Source organism: Ovis canadensis, chromosome X, assembly GCF_042477335.2.
Source record: "Ovis canadensis isolate MfBH-ARS-UI-01 breed Bighorn chromosome X, ARS-UI_OviCan_v2, whole genome shotgun sequence".
NCBI classification, from domain to species: domain Eukaryota; kingdom Metazoa; phylum Chordata; class Mammalia; order Artiodactyla; family Bovidae; genus Ovis; species Ovis canadensis.
The window spans coordinates 102220878-102239637 of record NC_091727.1 but is presented as its reverse complement, the minus strand read 5'-3'; the positions used below and the strand labels follow the sequence as shown (position 1 = coordinate 102239637).

Sequence of the window (18760 nt, the reverse complement as noted above, 5' to 3'; positions counted from 1 at the left end):
AACTCTGTCTTCATGTAGAAATTAATTTTTTTATTGCCTCACCTTGAGAACAAACTGTATACTCAGTATATAGCCCTTTTTTATTTTTGTGAGCTACTAATTCTATTTTATGTAAGGTTCTCTTTTCAAAAAAGAATTTAACATACCTCAAAATGTACATATATCAGTATTTAAATGTACAAACTTAAGTATACATACACATACCCAGGTGGCTCAGTGGTAAAGAATCTGCCTGCCAATGTAGGAGACACAGGAGATGCAGGTTCAATCCCTGGGTTAGGAAGGAAAGATCCCCTGGAGGAGGGCATGGCAACCCACCCCAGTATTCTTGCCTGGAAAATTGCATGGACAGAGGAGCCTGGTGGGCTACAGTCTATAGGGTCTCAAAGAGTCAGACATGACTCAGCAACTGAGCACACACACAGCACACATACTAAATACTGATAGATGGCATTAAATTTTAAGCCTTAGTTTTTAAAATATAATTACTCTTGGGATTTACCTGGCAGTCCGGTGGTTAGGACTCTACGATTTGACTGCCGAGGGCCGGGGTACCATCCCTGGTCCAGAACTAAGATCCTGCCAGTTGGCAGTGAGGCATGAATGAATGAATCTCTAAAAGTTTATAATAAGACATTTGGTTTTTACCATCATGAATTAAAAGTTATAACCTAAAGGAACCAGGGCTTTTTGGGGAATGGCTGATTCCATGGCTAGGGCTGGGAAAGCACATGATGAGCATAGAAAATCATGCAGTGCCAGAAATTAGAAAGTGCTCAGGACTTCCCTGGCAATCAAATGGTTAAGACTCCATGCTCCCAAGATAGAGGGCACCAGTTGATCCCTTGTCAGGGAACTAGGATGCTGTGTGGAATAGCCTAAAAAAGAAAAACACGGTGCTCAAAGAACGGTGGGGAAATATCAAGATACAGGAGCCAACATGGAGGGCCTCCCAATGGCCAAATCTTGGGCAATTTGGGTAACAAAAGTCATGTTACTAGTGGATCATTATGTATAAAGTAAAATTGGAATCTCTGAGTCTATGATGATGTAAATAACTTAATGAATAGGGAGAAAGGAAAGCTCTTCATTGTAATGGAATTCAAGCTAAACTAAAAAGGAATTATGTTAATAGGAAAAATCAACATTTGACAAACATCCCAGTGATAATTATTTCAGGCAAGAATGCTAAAATTGGTGAAAGTTTATGAGAAACAATATTTTTTACATAGTCTTAAAGTATCATTCCTCGAAATCTTTATTAGTTACAAAGGGGAAAATAGTATCTTTATAGTGAAGAAACCTAGCAGACACTGCCTTAACTAAGTAATCCAAGTGAACATCCATAATGGGACAGATGGGTAGCATGTGCCACCTAAGGTGAGGCACTGTGAGGAACACACCATCACAACTGTCAGAATTGACAGAAAGACAATTTCTGACCCAAAGTGGACTGCCTGAAATCTAATGATGTCATACCATTGGACAAACCCAAATTGAGGGACACTGTTCAGAGTAACACCAGTGCCCTTCAAAAATGTCAAGACCACAGAGACTGGGGAACTGTTCCAGAATGGAGAGTTAAGGAAATGCAGTATGCCTTCCTGGAACTAGTCGTGGTCCAAGAAGGACATTAATGAGACAATGGGTGAAATTGAAATAAGGGTTCTAGATTAGTTAACACTGTTGTAGCAATGTTAATTTCCTGATTTTGATCATTGCACTAAATGTGATTGTATCGGATGTTAACATGGGAAGGGTATACTGGCAAGTTTGAGAGAAGGAGCAAGAAGAAATAGGGCAGCAGGAGAAAGGCAGGCAGTGCTCTAGCAGCCAAAGAGATATAGAGACATTCAAGAACAAAGTGATAAATAGTATCAAATGCAATGTGAAGGACAATTACATAAGGCCAAAAAGAATGTCCATTGGATTTGGCAAGATAGCAGTCAATGGTGTTCTTTTTTTTTTTTTTTTTAATTTTTAGTTTTTTATTTTTTAAATTTTAAAATCTTTAATTCTTACATGCATTCCCAAACATGAACCCCCCTCCCACCTCCCTCCCCAGAACATCTTTCTGGGTCATCCCCATGCACCAGCCCCAAGCATGCTGCATCCTGCGTCAGACATAGACTGGCGATTCAATTCACATGATAGTATACATGTTAGAATGTCATTTGTTAAAAGTTTTTTTCAGTACAATGGTTGGTGCAGGAGACAGAGGTAATGAAGGTTTGTTGAGAGGAGATGGGAAATGGAAAAGCAGATGGAGCAAGTATGGAGAGACTCGTCATCTCTTGGCCTGGAGAAAAGAGGTGAAGAAGCAGTGTAGATGTTGGTGGAAGGAACTGATGGGATTCAGGTCTGATTCCTTCCATCTCTTCATAAGTTAATGGGTTGAATCTGTGTTCTAGAGTGAATCTGATGGAGTTGAAGGAGAATGTGTTCAGAACATTCCTGAGGAGAACAAGAGGGGGAACTGACCAAGCACTTGTAAAGGATTGTACTTGGGTGTTTAGGGCCCAGTTGAAGTTTGAGACCATGAATCTGTAGAGGAATCAATGTCCATGGTTGTGGAATATTCTCCTGCAGCCCTTCATGGCCTAATAGGGTGGGCAAGGCAGGCTGTGGGTTGAACAAGGGTGTGGCACTGCCATTGTGGCAGAGCAGAATTAGAAGGGTACAAAGGACCTCTGGCAGTGGTGAGAGAGTGGTGCAGGTGGAATCCAAACTGAAGTGGGAAGTAAAGGTTGTAAGGAGAGCCAAGAACAGAATGCTAGATGATGAAATTGGAGACCTGCTGTGAATCTGAAGCACAAATTATGTTAGGCATGGTGGCCAACATGAACTGGAGAGGAAGAAAACTGGTCAGAGATTGGGAGCTGCCAATCAGGAGCATTGGAAAGCATCCTCAACCTGGCCTACAACATTATAGGGGGACTATATATTCCAGTTTGCCAAAGACAGTCCCAGTTTATATATTACCCTGCATCTTGTCCAATTTAGCATTTGTCCCAGATTTTTCATTTTCCTATCAAGTATTTTTTTTTTACTAATTAATGTATTTTTTGCTGCGCTGGGTCTTTGTTGCTGCATGTGGGCTTTTTCTAGTTGTGGCAAGCAGGGGCCACTCTTTGTTGCACTGTGTGTGGGCTTCTCATTGTGGTGGCTTCTCTTCTTGTGGAGCACAGGCTCTAGGCATGAGGGCTTCACTAGTTGCAGCTCATGGGCTTAGCTGTACCACGGCATGTGGGATCTTCCTGCACCAGGGATCAAACCCATGTTCCCTGCATTGGCAGGCAGATTCTTAATCACTGGACCACCAGGGAAGTCCCAAGTGTAAGTATTAATAGTTGAATCGAAATAAGCCAGGGTGGGTCAGTTGCATACCACTTTTTAATTCCAGCTTCTGCCTTGGTCTTGTCTACTAGCTTGTGAGATGCAATATGCAGAGAACCAAATTCTCACTTTGACACAGTTAAACCGAAGCAACAACCAGTGGACAGCCAGTGATAAACCTCCTCCCTTTTCCTCTCAAGGACAGTGTGTTGGGTGTTCACTGGTGTCAGCAGGCACACTGACACTATGAGTTAGAGACAACCGACTCATTCTTGTCCTGGGTGGGGGTTGGGAGAGCAGTATTCACTACTCTGCCTCCTGCTGGACATTGGCTGTGCCAACTGGATGTGCCCATGCCAAAACCTGCAAGATACATGAAGCCACTAGGCCAGTGGACATAGGAAATTACATATGTACATGTATGTAAAATATATTCAGGAAATAGAGGTAGAAATATGTCCCGCCATAGAACATAATACAGCAAATAGTCTGAATGCTCTTGGTACAATAGTTATTCATTATATGTTGCAAATCTACAACCCTTATTTTTTTAAAAACTTGCAGTCCACCCTTTCAGCATGAGTTTAAAAAACTAAAGTGCATAACTAATGAAAAGTACTGAACTTGTTATTTAAGAAAATTGATCATGAATGTATAATGTGAACAAAACATTTGTTGATAATTACCATCCACACGTGGGTGGGGCTCCTCAGTGACATCACTGCTCACATGAAAACCAGAAAACGTATGCATGCCTGCAGAGACAGCATCATCTACCTCAAAGGTTTGTAGTTATTTTAAGAAAATTGTGCCCAAAGAGGATGACTTAAGGAGGTCCAGCTGCAGAGAGGGTAGCTTCATATTGCTTATGAATGACTTTTGTTTAGATCAAATACTTTTCAACATTCATTTACTTTTTGATGTCAAGTTTCCTTGTACATGATGAAAAGTGAAACAATAGCTTTTAAGATGTAGCTCTTCTAGCAGGAGAACTTCACAGTTAAATGATGTCAGTTTGATACCGATATCGTGCGAGGATTCAAATTGAAAATCAGTTATATTAGTCAGGGTTCTTAAGAGAAACAGAACTAATAGGATGTGTGTGTGTGGAGAGAGAGAGAGATTTTATGGACTTGGCTCATGTGATTGTGGAGGCCTGGTTGAGTCCAAAATCTGATGGAGAAGGCTAGCAGCCTGGAGACTGGGAAGAGTTGCAGTTCCAGTCTGGCTGGCAGAATTCTTTCTTGCCTGCAGGGGAGGTCAGCCTTTGTTCTATTTAGGCCTTGAAATGGAGGCCCACCCATATAAGGAAAGGTAATCTGGTATACTCAAAATCCAGTGATTTAAATGCTAATCTCACCCAAAAAACACCTGCACAGAAACATCCAGAATAATGTTTGATGAAATATCTGGGCACCACAACCCAGCAAAGTTGGCACATAAAATGAACCATCCCATTAGTTAATCCCAGTAATTGTTCAGTTTCTCATCCAATTCATGGAATCAAAGTAAAACTAATGGGAATTTATTCTGATGGAGAAACATCTGACATTGAGAAGGCTATTGTAAATTCAGTTTGAAAATTCAACATTTAGGATACGGATTTTTGCAGTGATTTTTTCCCCATAGAAATACATAGCACCATGGTAAAAACAAGGTTCTTACTAAACAAAGAAACCTGTGGAGCAGAAATATACTCAGAATTGGCTGTAGTACAGAAATAATTCCTCATTCTGTCCACATAAGTGGATTACAAAATTGTTTCTTGAAAGGCAGGGGTGTGGCAGGCAGGGGAATGTTGTGTTATACCCATGCTTTCTTTATTTCTTCCTGCATGCAGATCTTCTAGTGAAGAATGGTGGCATACTTAGCTTATTTGACACCCAGAATGACAAAATTATGTGAGAAAATTATTTTGCCTGTCTGACAAAATTATTTTCTGTTAAAATAATGGTTATTACTAATTACTACAGAAAAAAATAGTAATTAGTAAAAACCATTATTTTCTTGTTTCATCTTGTCTTAAAACAATGAAAAATTTAAATAATACATTTCAATTTAAAATATATTGTCCAAAATCAGCAAAAGATGTCATATGTGAACCAGATTTTCACTTACCAAACAAAAGGATTACCTCTTGTAGACTGCACTGTTTGCTGTTTTAGATTTTTTTTTTCACAATTGCTTTCACTCCAAGTTGTCACCTACAATGACAGGGTTGAAATAATGACTTGTTTCTTTTTATCTTTAAATCACTGGCTTTCACAATTTATTTTAAATCTCTGTTAAAATGCAGGAGTATAGGGGTTGGAGAAAGAAACTGCAAAGTAGAAGCAAGCTGGAACGGTTCTGAAGTCATAAATCAAGTGATTTAGAAGCCAAGGTGGGCAGCTGAGTCCGCATGTGTCAGGCCAAATGTATAACCGAAACTTCACTGAATTAACTTCCCAGGGCAACAGTGTTTGTTAAAGGAACAAGTAATAAAAATGTGCTGATATGAATGTCAACGTCTATCTATACCCAATGGAAATACCCTCATGATCACCAAAAGATAGGTACAAAAAGTTCGTAACTGAGAAAGAGACTAAGGCTCGGAGTTCAATGACTTGCCCAGTTTCACAAATCTCCTCCCACCACATACCTGTCAGTGGCCCTAATGAAGTGAAGTCACTCAGTCATGTCCGACTCTTTGTGACCCCGTGGACTGTAGCCCATTCAGGCTCCTCCGTCCATGGGATTCTCCAGGCAAGAATACTGGAATGGGTTGCTATTTCCTTCTCCAGGGGATCTTCCCAACCCAGGGATCGAACCTGGGTCTCCAGCATTCCAGGCACCAACTATGTGCTAGGTGCTGTGGGGGGTGCTGGAGCTACACAGATGAGCACAGTAGAAATGGAACAACTGTTATTGGTGTGCTTGACCTATTGGAGTGTAGGGGAAGATTTTCAACCCCAGATTCATATCGAGAATTGTGGTGGCAAAAAAAAAAAAAGAGAGAGAGAATTGTGGTGGCAAAGAATAAAGATCAGTGAAGGCAATAGTTCTCATTTACTGATCATGCACTGTCCTCAGTGTTGTGCCACACACACACACACACTACATATATATATATATATACACACACACATATAAATATAGTGTGTGCTCATAGAACACCATCTACGTACATATCATTATTTCTCAACGATCCAAATTAATATCCTCATTTTACTGAGACGCAAGAGTGGCTCAGTGAGTCTGATTCACACAAAGTCAAAGAACACTTAAGGTTTCCCTTCGGATTTGTACCCTGTTTGGGTTGACTATGGTTCTAGGTCTCAACTCTTCAGTTCAGTTCAGTTCAGTTCAGTCGCTCAGTCGTGTCCGACTCTTTGTGACCCCATGAATTGAAGCATGCCAGGCCTCCCTGTCCATCACCAATTCTCAGAGTTCACTCAGACTCACGTCCATTGAGTCAGTGATGCCATCCAGCCATCTCATCCTCTGTCGTCCCCTTCTCCTCCTGCCCCCAATCCCTCCCAGCATCAGTCTTTTCCAATGAGTCAACTCTTCGCATGAGGTGACCAAAGTACTGGAGTTTCAGCTTTAGCATCATTCCTTCCAAAGAAATCCCAGGGCTGATCTCCTTCAGAATGGACTGGTTGGATCTCCTTGCTGTCCAAGGGATTCTCAAGAGTCTTCTCCAACACCACAGTTCAAAAGCATCAATTCTTCGGCGCTCCGCCTTCTTCACAGTCCAACTCTCACATCCATACATGACTACTAGAAAAACCATAGCCTTAACTAGACAGACCTTAGTCGGCAAAGTAATGTCGCTGCTTTTGAATATGCTATCTAGGTTGGTCATAACTTTTCTTCCAAGGAGTAAGCGTCTTTTAATTTCATGGCTGCAGTCACCATCTGAAGTGATTATGGAGCCTCCCCAAAAAATAAAGTCTGACACTGTTTCCACTGTTTCCCCATCTATTTCCCATGAAGTGATGGGACCAGATGCCATGATCTTTGTTTTCTGAATGTTGAGCTTTAAGCCAACTTTTTCATTCTCCTCTTTCACTTTCATCAAGAGGCTTTTTAGTTCCTCTTCACTTTCTGCCATAAGGGTGGTGTCATCTGCATATCTGAGGTTATTGATATTTCTCCCAGAAATCTTGATTCCAGCTTGTGTTTCTTCCAGTCCAGCATTTCTCATGATGTACTCTGCATATAAGTTAAATAAGCAGGGTGACAATATACAGCCTTGACGTACTCCTTTTCCTATTTGGAACCAGTCTGTTGTTCCATGTCCAGATGTACTCTGCATATAAGTTAAATAAGCAGGGTGACAATATACAGCCTTGACGTACTTCTTTTCCTATTTGGAACCAGTCTGTTGTTCCATGTCCAGTTCTAACTTGCTTCCTGACCTGCATACAGATTTCTCAAGAGGCAGGTCAGGTGGTCTGGTATTCCCATCTTTCTCAGAATTTTCCAGTTTGTTGTGATCCACACAGTCAAAGGCTTTGGCATAGTCAGTATGGCAGAAATAGATGTTTTTCTGGAACTCTCTTGCTTTTTCCATGATCCAGTGGATGTTGGGAATTTGATCTCTGGTTCCTCTGCCTTTTCTAAAACCAGCTTGAACATCAGGAAGTTCACGGTTCACCTATTGCTGAAGCCTGGCTTGAAGAATTTTGAGCATTACTAGCATGTGAGAGGAGTGCAATTGTGCGGTAGTTTGAGCATTCTTTGGCATTGCCTTTTTTGGGGATTGGAATGAAAACTGATCTTTTCCAGCCCTGTGGCCACTGTTGAGTTTTCCAAATTTGTTGGCATATTGAGTGCAGCACTTTCACAGCATCATCTTTCAGGATTTGAAATAGCTCAACTGGAATTCCATCACCTCCACTAGCTTTGTTCGTAGTGATGGTTTCTAAGGCCCACTTGACTTCACATTCCAGGATGTCTGGCTCTAGGTGAGTGATCACACCATCGTGATTATCCGGGTCGTGAAGATCTTTTTTGTACAGTTCTGTGTATTCTTGCCACCTCTTCTTAATATCTTCTGCTTTGAGTTAAGGTCTCAACTCTTACACCCAGATTTTTGTTAGAATTGGGCCACGAGTCAGGAAAATGGAAGCCGCAATGCAGTCCAAGGTCTTGGGAAGGAGGCGCTGGTGACAGAAACCTGAAAAGTCGGCGCCTGATTTAGGGCCACTGGGAGGAAAGGAGGGTGGCGGCAGGTCTGGGAATTTGGGGGCCGCCTGGACAGAGACTGAGGGGAAGCAAAAGAGAGGTTGCGGACGACAGAAAATTCCCACGGCCACCACCGGAGCGTGGAGACCCGCAGGCGCCCCCGGCGGCGCGCGGGGAGCACGCGGGCAGCGCGGGGCGCGCGCGGGCGGCCCGGGGCGCGCGCGGGCGGCCCGGGGCGGGGCGGGGCGGGGCGGGGCCTGTTGCTCCGGAGCTTTGAGCGACGGTGGAGAGCGCTCCTGCAGACCTCTTGGCTTTCCCGCGCGGCACCGCCCACCGCGTGCCTCCGCCTCCTGGGCAGCTTCCTCCTCCCCAGACTGCCTTCACCGCGCGCACCAGCTGGCTCCGTTATGGCGGCCCGCAGCCCCAGCGTGGTGGTGAGCAGCTTGGCCCGCGAGGCCCGTGGCGGCGGCCGCCGGCCCCCCGAGCCGCGGGGCCGCAGTGCGGGCTTGGGTTCGGCTGGCCCGGGGTCGCGGGGAGGGGGGCGGCCGCATCTTCCTGGGTTCGGCCGCTTGTCACGCCGGGGCGTTGGGGTGACGGAACGGCGAGGTCGGGGTGGCCGCCTCCGGAGAGCCCCGGGAAAGAGGGTTGCGTGTGGGAGGAGAGGGTGGAAATGGCGTTTTGGTTGACATGTGCCGCTGGCGAGTGTGCTATGGGGAGGGGCCGTGGGCCAGTTCGGGAATGATCAGGCGCGGTGAGGGTGGGGGCTTTCTTAGGAGAGGCTCTTCTCTGTAGGTTTGGCGTGTGGGAGTGAGGTCCTCAGGGCAGCTCCGGAGAGGGCCCCGGGGCATGGAAACGACCACATGGGAGGCATGCGGGGACTGGTATTTTCACTTAGTTCTGCAAACACTATGATGAATATTTGTGGGAATGCGCATTGCTTCATTGCATCCTCGCGGCAGCCTTGGCAGCGGTAACCATGCCTACACGCGTAGAAAATAGTTAACTGATCTTAGGTAATTTTCTCACAGCCCAGAGGTAAGCCAGGCCTCGTAATCAGATATGCTTGAATCCCAATCCGTTGGTCTTTGATGTCTCAGGGGACAAAAAAATGCGACTCTGGTCCTTAGCATCAAGGACATTGGTACCATAATCCGTCTCTGGTATCCTGTCTCCAACCTCATTGGTTCTTGTTTCTCCAAGAAGCCAAGCTGCTCCCTCCCCTTGCTCTCCCCTTCTGATCTTGCTAAAAGAGCCAACCCTCTCTCAATAGTTAAATGCCTTAGCCTGCATTATTACTATTATTATTATTTTAACAGTTACCTTATTACCTGTTGATTGTCTCTCCCACAAGGGCAGGAATCACAGTGCCTTGCACGTAAGAAATTCTCAATGATTTTCTGTTAGAGGAGTAAATTAAATAAACCATTGAGCCCTAAAAAAGAAAGGATTCTATTTCATATTAGGCCTTGTGACTTAAAGAGCAGTGCTCTTAATGGAGTCTGCCCTGGGATCCTATTTATCATTGTCATTACCTGCCTATCCCTATTTAGTCCTCAAAACAACCCTGTAACAGAAGTATGGTTATCATTTTACAGTATGATTTACATTTTACATATGGAATCCTTGAATCCTTTTAGGCTCTAAATCTTCGAACTTATTGAAAGGAGCTCAGACTCAAACCTAGGTCTCTATCAAGCGCCCATGTGCTTAAACATGATGCTAATAGTAGGTACTCAGCTATTTTTATTCAGTTGCTGAAGAGGATGATTGGTTTTAAGTTTTGGGGTTCAATGCTTGCCCCAGCATACAGTGAATTATTTTTGCTATAACTGGCTGTTAGTTTTGTTTGAACATCAAGATATTCGTTGTGTTTTTGGTTTGCAAATTCCTGTTCCCTTTTTTATTTCCTTCCCAGAAATTGTCTCCATGTTAGCAATAACAAACACTTAAATAGTGCTTGCTATGTGCTGGTTACTAAGCCCTTTATACATATTAATTGGTTTGATGTTTATTTTAAAAATTTACCTGGCTCAGAGAGGTTAAGTAACTTTCCCAAGATGACCCATCAGTACTAGAATTTGAATCTAAGCTATCTGGCCCCAGAGTCTGCTCTTAACCTCTCCACTTTTAAGTTCAAAGTGACAGTAGTAGGTGTTTATTTAGTACATACTATGTCTTAGGCATTGAGGTAAATATTTTACAACATTATCTAATATAAATGCCCTAAGAATACATAATAGATATTCCGAGGGAGGTTGAGGGAGGTAGATAAATACTAGTATGACCTTGGAGGCATAGATGGATAAAATAACTTACCCAATATCAATCAGATGAAATTGACCCCCAGATCTGCCTGATAAGACCCATGCTACTTCTAACTGTGTCTCTAAACTACCAGGGTAAACTTGGACACACTTGAACAAAGAACAAGCTTCTGAATTTTTGCAGGTTATTATGAAGCATCAGAAATATATTATGTGGATAAAATATCTTCTACATTTCAGGATGGCCCACTTCAGTAAAATCCCATGGACAGAGGAGCCTGGTGGGCTGCAGTCTATGGGGTCCCTGAGAGTCGGACACGACTGAGTGACTTCACTGTCACTTTTCACTTTCATGCACTGGAGAAGGAAATGGCAACCCACTCCAGTGTTCTTGCCTGGAGAATCCCAGGGACGGGGGAGCCTGGTGGGCTGCCATCTATGGGGTCACACAGAGTTGGACACGACTGAAGCGACTTAACAGCAGCAGTGCTAGAAATGTAATCCCTATTAACTGGGCTTAAATCTTACCCTGCTAGATTTTCACAGAATTGATAAAATAGTGCTTTTGGGGGGTCCACAACACTATCATTTTATCAACAGGGTTGAGGCTGACAGTGTCGACCAAAATTATCCTTGGTGACCGCTGAGAAATGGAGTAGTTGAATTTGGCAGTTTCATTCTACAAATTGATTAATCAATGCGACATGCATCCTATAGAGTCATCTTAACTTTTTCCGTCCATTTTTTATATCTAGGTGTCACAGAAAGTCCGTAGGCAAGAGGTGGGAAAAAGACAAAAGGACCAACCAGATCAACAGGGAAGAAGGGTCTTGGAGTTCTTTTCGCTTTCTGTAGTGCACTGGGCAATAGTTAGACCATGTCATTTTTACCCCCACTGTGAAGAGATGCTAAAGATGCAGATGTGCTGGTGTCCTCTTCCTCTGTAATTGTATCTTATATGCATCAGTAAGATTTATATGCTGTCAAATTGTCAGACACCATCGTTAATATCGAGACTGTTATTTTTCTACCAGTGGCTGCCAAATGTCTGATATTTAGAAAAATTTGCTACAAATAAGAATTCAGACAAACATTTTAAATTGCTGTGAACTACTATCTTCAGCACTGTGCTTCTGATAATTGATAGGCATATATTTTGACCAGAGTTAACATGCCTATTATTCTACTATGCACACTGGAAAGGAAAGATGATAATGTTGGCTAAATGCATGTCCTTGTCCATTTGGATAGTAGTTATGGGCCCGCTTACATAGAAGCAGGTAATAATTTATCCCTGAGTTGAATAGAATGCTGATTTTAATTCTTGTAAGCCTTAGATTCTTGTAACGCTTTTAATTCTTTACCTATTAGAAGGGAGGGCAAGCAAGTGATATATGTAATTTATTTGTAAGGCTGATATAAAATTGGAAAATGAGCGTAAACTATTTTCACATTTAGGAATAAATGCATCAATAGTTCATAATTTTGGTCTTAAGATACCCTGAGTTATCACAAATTATCCCAAGGGTATGGCTTTGGTGTTTTTTGAGAGTTTTGAAGTGTCTGAATATCAAAGGTAAATATATGCCACCTGGTCATTTCTGCTCATTCTGGAAGCTTGGAATTATTGTTGGTGTGTGTGTGCTAAGTTGCTTCAGTCGTGTCCAGCTCTTTGTGACCCTGTGGACTGTAGCCCGCCAGGCTCCTCTGTCCATGGGATTCTCCAGGCAAAAGTACTGCAATGGGTAGCCATTTCCTCTTTCAGGGGATCTTCCTGACTCAGAGACTGAACTCTTATCTCTTATGTCTCCTGCCTTGGCAGGCAGATTCTTTACCACTATTGCCACCTGGGAAGCCTGTATTGTTGGTTACTAAGAATAAAATAAAATGTATTTTATCTATTACTGTACACCTTTAAATTCACATTTTAAAACTCACTTCCTCACTTCCATTTAGTCTTGTTTAGACCCATAAACGTTGTCATTTTTGGATCACAAAAAGACATCCAGCTCACAGATGATGAATTGATGTTGCATGTGTTATCTTAGTTCTAGTTAATTTCCTTGCTTACTGTAATTTTAGATAATATATCTTTGTAATTAGACATCTTATGTACAAACAAGAATATTTTTCATGTATGAAAACCATTATTATAGATGTGACACACATAATTATTAAGAATTTGTGGCTCCAGTTTTACTGGAAAATAAGATAATTTATGATAGTAAAAGATTGACTTTGGTCCTAAACAAAAGATATATAGTAATGTTACATTTTTCAGTAATCTTTCATATTAATAAAAGTGCCTTGTAGATTTTACCATTAACAAGTTTATTATAGATAAGTTAGAATTTGAAAGCTACCTTCTAAAGCTCTGAGGAGATGCAGTCAGTTTCCAAACTGAGTAAATGGTAAGTGTCTCAGAGCTATTAATAACCTGTCTTTTGGCCATTTCTGGCTGAATCATAGTAGGAAAGGTGTATCTGCAGAGAAACTACATTTTCATTTGTTTACCATTTCCAGCCCCTTCAGAGTTCTCCCCTAAATATTTTGGGGTTGGGCCCTTCCCAAAGCCATCCAGAAGCTTCTTTGTGAGCTTGAGCCATTTTAAGTTCACATGTTGAAGCTTTAGCCCCCCCGCCCCCAAGCAGTGGTATTTGGAGATGGGGCCTTGGGAAGGTAATTAGGATTAGATAAGGTCGTGAGGGTGGGGCCTTGGTCTTTGAAGAAAGACACCAGAGTTTCCAGCCCTGCACCACCCCCAACACGCACATAGTCAGGAGAAGATAGCTGCCTACAAGCCAGAAGAGGCCTCATAATGGAGCCTACTTTGCTGATACCTTGATCTTGGACTTCACAGCCTCCAGAACAGTGAGAAATAAGTTAATGTTACTGTTGTTTAAGCCACCCAGTCTATGATTTTTTGTTAGAGCAGACTAATACAGTTCTTTTAGGAAGTGTTGGTAGTAACCACTGTCAGACACACAACACCAAGCTACAAATAATAACACGTAATTTATACTGATATACAAAGTTGGGCATTTCTGTCACCTAGTTGATTTAGAAGGCTGTGCTAATTCAGTGCCAGAGACATGCCAGTCTAATTTACTCAATTTGCAATTTAGGCAACAGAATATAATACTTTATCATATACTTTAAGCTTAATATTTCTTTAGGAAGTAGTCATTGGTGCTAGGTGACCTTGGGTTCCATTTATCTTTAGTGTGTATAAGCACTTTTGACAATCACACATTTGTGGGCTTGTGGAATTAGATATGGTACAGATTATAAGCTTTAATGGGCTGTATAGTTAGTCGTATATATATATATGTCTTTTCCATTAGATTATAAACTCTTCGAAGTCTCTCAATTTATAATCATCTTTGTATCCTTACAAAATCTATGGCATAGTGCTTTAATCAAGGTGGATGCTGAATGCATTTTTATTTAATTAAATATATTATGATCCCTTCCTATGAAAGTAACCACTGGATTGTTACCTAATCCATATTAGATGGGGTTAATTCATATCAGATATGAATCAATTAACATTGAGATTCCCAGGTGGCTCAGTGGTAAAAAAAAAAAAAATCCACCTGCCAATGTAGGAAATGCAGGAAACACTAGTTCTATCCCTGGGTTGGGAAGATCTCCTGGAGGAGGAAATGGCAACCCCATATATTTATAGTGAATTATAACAAAGTTGTGAATTTGTGTCTAAAGTACCTCAAGTGATGCAGATTTTATGAATTTTGTTTTTGCCTTTTGGAAAGAGTTATATTGATGTATTTTTTTTTAATGTTTCAAATAGCAAACCAACCCTTTTACGCTGAATGTGATATGTAAATAGAATAGTACTGATTGAAAATAAAACCTTTGAATTGGAAAAAATTTGTTGAAAAATTTCATTTTTTGGCCATGCCACGCAGCTGGAGGGATCTTAGTTCCTTGACCAGGGATCGAATCCAGGCACTCAGCAGTGAAAGCATGGAGTCCTAACCACTGGACTGCCGGGGAATTCCCTGAGGTGGAAATGAATTCGGCATGTTGACAGAGAGAATTCCTGTTTGGGGGTATATCCCTGCTGATCTGTCTGTGTTAGACTGCATGTCTGGGATGGACTCTGGGCAGAATTCTCATTGGCTTTGATGGAGACAAACAAAATTCTTGGAAGTTCTTAGGATGCATGCAAAACCCATAGCCACATAGTGAGCCATTTTCACAGAAGCAGTAGTCTTCTGTGAAAGTGTTGCGTGTTTCAGAGTACTGGGTAGGTCCTGGTTTATGCTTGTGACCCAGCAGTGAGTAACTGGGAGGAAGGGAAGCCATTTTGGTACTCTGGATCTTGATTTTAAAGCACTCTGAAATGGTACATTTTCATTCTTATCAGATCTAGTCTGACAAGCCTGACATGAATGTTTATCCTCTCATAGGATCTAGCAAGGTCTACCTCTCCTTTTCCCAAAACTTTCATTAGATTTCAGTTCATAAAATTTAGAAAAGCAATACCTTGCTTGTTATGAAGCATTATAAAAATAATACTTAAAATACTCCTGTAGGTGTCACAGATGTCCCATTCCCATTCTGTTAGTAGTAATGTCTTCTGAAATAAGCCTGATGTGAATGCTGAGTAGACACATTAGTACTTCACCCTAGAGGATCTGGCATAATCTTTCTCCCATACCCAAAATAGGATTTCCCCCCCTGTGTATGAAAGTAATACATGTTTGTTTTTAAAACAAACCAATATTGACTTCAGACTGTGTGCCCAGCGAGTGCTTGTGCTCTGCCTGCTGCTGGACCTTGCCCGTGGACATGTCCCAACCCACCTGCCCAAATGACCAGCAGCCTCCTGGCCACAGCGCCAGATGGAAGGGGCATGCAGCTACTACCAGTCTGACAGCACTTGAAACTCCACCAAAGTCTGGAAAACTCAGAGCTCTGGGGACTGAAGGAAAGACATGAACTTCAGATTTCTTAAAATATAATTAGCAATTCTGTGGATAATAGATGCATCTTAAATATATATTTTTTAATTTATTGAAAACCAAGCTACTTGTCCTTAAGCACCTAACACAGTGCTGACTGGAGCAGGAGATGCTCAATAGATAATAACTGACTTGGCAAGATTGAATTATGGTTTGACCAATATTTCTTGCCAACTGCCAAAGTTCATGTCATCAGATTCTGGAATGTGATTTGGAAGATATTCCATCTTGAATAAAATGTGAAACAAAATATTATAATTCTGGCTGGTGTCTTTGGAACAAACTGTATTAGCACCACTCTAACCAATTGAGCTAACTGGCCAGGTGCTGAAGAAGTTTTAAATATAATGCCAAATAGAAATTATAAAGAAACTATAATTTTTTTTAAAAGTGAAATTGACAATAAAAAAACCCAATCAAGATTAATGTGCAGAAAGTGGCAGGTCCTAGTTCTTACAGTTGACCATTGTTTGGTATATTCTTGCATACCAACCTTTCTTTTTTTTCTTGTCTTCCTTTTATTTCTATTATAATTTTTTATTTATAGATTTGGTTTTAACATATCTTAGAAAATTTCCCTATGCTTTTCATATTATATATGAAAAGACATACTACCACAGCTCATTAATGAGGACTTGAATTTGTAAAAAGCAATATATACTCATCGAAGACAATTTGAAATATATAGCTAAATAAAATCACTATCGTTCCACTCCCCAAGATAAAGGTTTTTGTGATTTTATTATAGTTTTTCTGAGTGTATGCATGCTAAATCAATTTAGTTGTGTCTGACTCTGTGTGACCCTATGGACTATAGCCCACCAGGCTTCTATGTCCTTGGGATTCTCCAGGCAAGAATACTGGAATGGATTGCCATTTCCTCTTCTAGACGATCTTCCTGACCCAGGGATTGAACCGGTGTCTCTTACATCTCCTGCATTGACAGACAGGTTCTTTACCACTAGCACCACCTGGGAAGTCCTCTGTGTGTATAGGTTCATATATAAAATTTAGAAAGCTGTAGTCATAGTAGTACCACCATAGGAACCACGTCCTCAGTGTTATTAATATTTTATTTTCCAGGACCTGGACATACCAAGATGACCAATATGTGGTCCTACTCAAACAATCTTAGAGTGTCTAGTATGAAGGCTCCTCATGAGTTGATTATAACAATCTCAGACTTATACAAGCGTGGGTTTTTAAGGAATCACTTAGCTTCTTTGGTGGGTTTTTTTTTTTTTTCCCCACTGTGAGATGAGACTATTGTGATTTGAGTTAGGGAACATCAGTTTTTCTTGTTCACTGTGATATTTTAACTTGTTGGACTATAGTGTATTAAACATTTTTTGCTAAATTTTCAAACATGCAAAAGTGGAGAGCATATTAAAAGTATAATTGATCTCCATATACTTATCACCTCTGTTTATAATATTATCAAGATTTTGCCATATTTGTCTTAGCTATTTAGTTTTTCTTCTCTGCTGAACTAAAGAAATTTTCATGTCACTCGACTTCTGTAATCTTAACTGTTCATCTCTGAAACATGTGGTTGATTTCTTCTATAACTACAATTCATTATACCTATGAAGTTACAGAAAGTTCTTGGCCACAGTCCATAGGGTCAAAGAGTTGGAAAAAACTGAAGCGACTTAACACACACAAGATATCTCATAATATCTAAATTTCTGTGATAGGCTAAGGTTTTCAAACATCTAAATCCAATCAAGTGTTTGTATCCTGAAATGCTCTCATTAACACAGCTGTATTTCTTTTTCAGATTAGCGATGATGAACCAGGTTATGACCTAGATTTATTTTGTATACCCAATCATTATGCTGAGGATTTGGAGAAGGTGTTCATTCCTCATGGACTAATTATGGACAGGTTAGTATGATCTCAAGTTGGAATTTTGTCTTTTCTTATATTAATTTCTAGTGTCAGCAGCTGTTTTAAGTAGTTGATATTTGAACATAAACTAGGCCAGCTTTTCACATAATTGATGCTTTCTATTTTAGAAGCCCTCTTGACAAAAAAGGGAGGGGAGGAGAACTTACGAATAACCCAGTATAAGTCATGGTATACCGGGAATCTGTATGGAGAAGAATAAAGTAAATATTGAAGGGAAACTGGAAGAATGAACTTTAGTCACAAAGTCTTTGATTTCTCAACCCTGAACAGGGTAATGGAGTGGGGCTCAATCATGGGAAGGCAAGGTCATATTTTGATTATTATGCACACTAGCTTGAAACTTCTGTTAAATGAATTTCAGTGAAAAACTTCACTTTATTTAAATGCTTGTCTTGTGTCTCTGGCTGTTCTTTTTTATTCTAAGATTATAATATTAGTATAACTATATTCTAAAATATTCTGACTCTAGACGCTTAAACATGAAGAGTAAAAGTCTCAGTCTCCTGTACATATTTCTTCCCTACTCACTGCCTATGTATGTATACCACATATTTTAACACATGAGTATTGCTGTTGTATAGATCTACAATTTATTGGACATTTTTTTCAGATTAGTACATCTGGTGCTGTCTCAACCTTTAAAATATATTTAAAGGTTGCATGGCATTCTACTTTCTGGCTGTACCATAATTGATATAACTAGTTCCTTATTGATGGATGCATGATGTCTCCATTATTTTGCTTTTACAGATCATACTGGAAGGGAACATCCTTTTACAGATATTTGGGCAATTAACTTTATCCATGGGGAAATTTTGGGCCAAGGGGAAGGTGTTTATTGAATGTTTTGATACTGTCAAAGTATCCTCCAGAAAGTTATATTAGTTTATACTCCCAATGGTATATGAGAGTGCTGTTTTCCTCACCATCTCTTCTAATACTGTATTATCAGAATTTGCCAGTTTGATAGGTGAAAATTGTATCTTATTTTAATTTGCTTTAAAATTTTTTTCATGATAGATGTTATAGTACACATGGATTTTGAAGGTTTTTAAAATTTTTACCTTTGCTTTATGAGCACAGATAGAC

The 18760-nt window shown here is 40.7% G+C and overlaps 1 protein-coding gene across 1 annotated transcript in view; it reads left to right on the top strand.

Moving 5' to 3' along the window:
• Nucleotides 1-8775: 8775 nt before the first annotated feature.
• HPRT1 (hypoxanthine phosphoribosyltransferase 1) overlaps nucleotides 8776-18760 on the top strand; it is a 30489-nt gene continuing 20504 nt past the window's right edge. Inside the window, exons 1-2 of the mRNA XM_070290714.1 lie at nucleotides 8776-8942; nucleotides 17541-17647. Of these exons, the coding sequence (XP_070146815.1) occupies nucleotides 8916-8942; nucleotides 17541-17647 (134 nt within the window). The 5' untranslated portion in view covers nucleotides 8776-8915. The remainder of the gene's footprint in view (nucleotides 8943-17540; nucleotides 17648-18760) is intronic.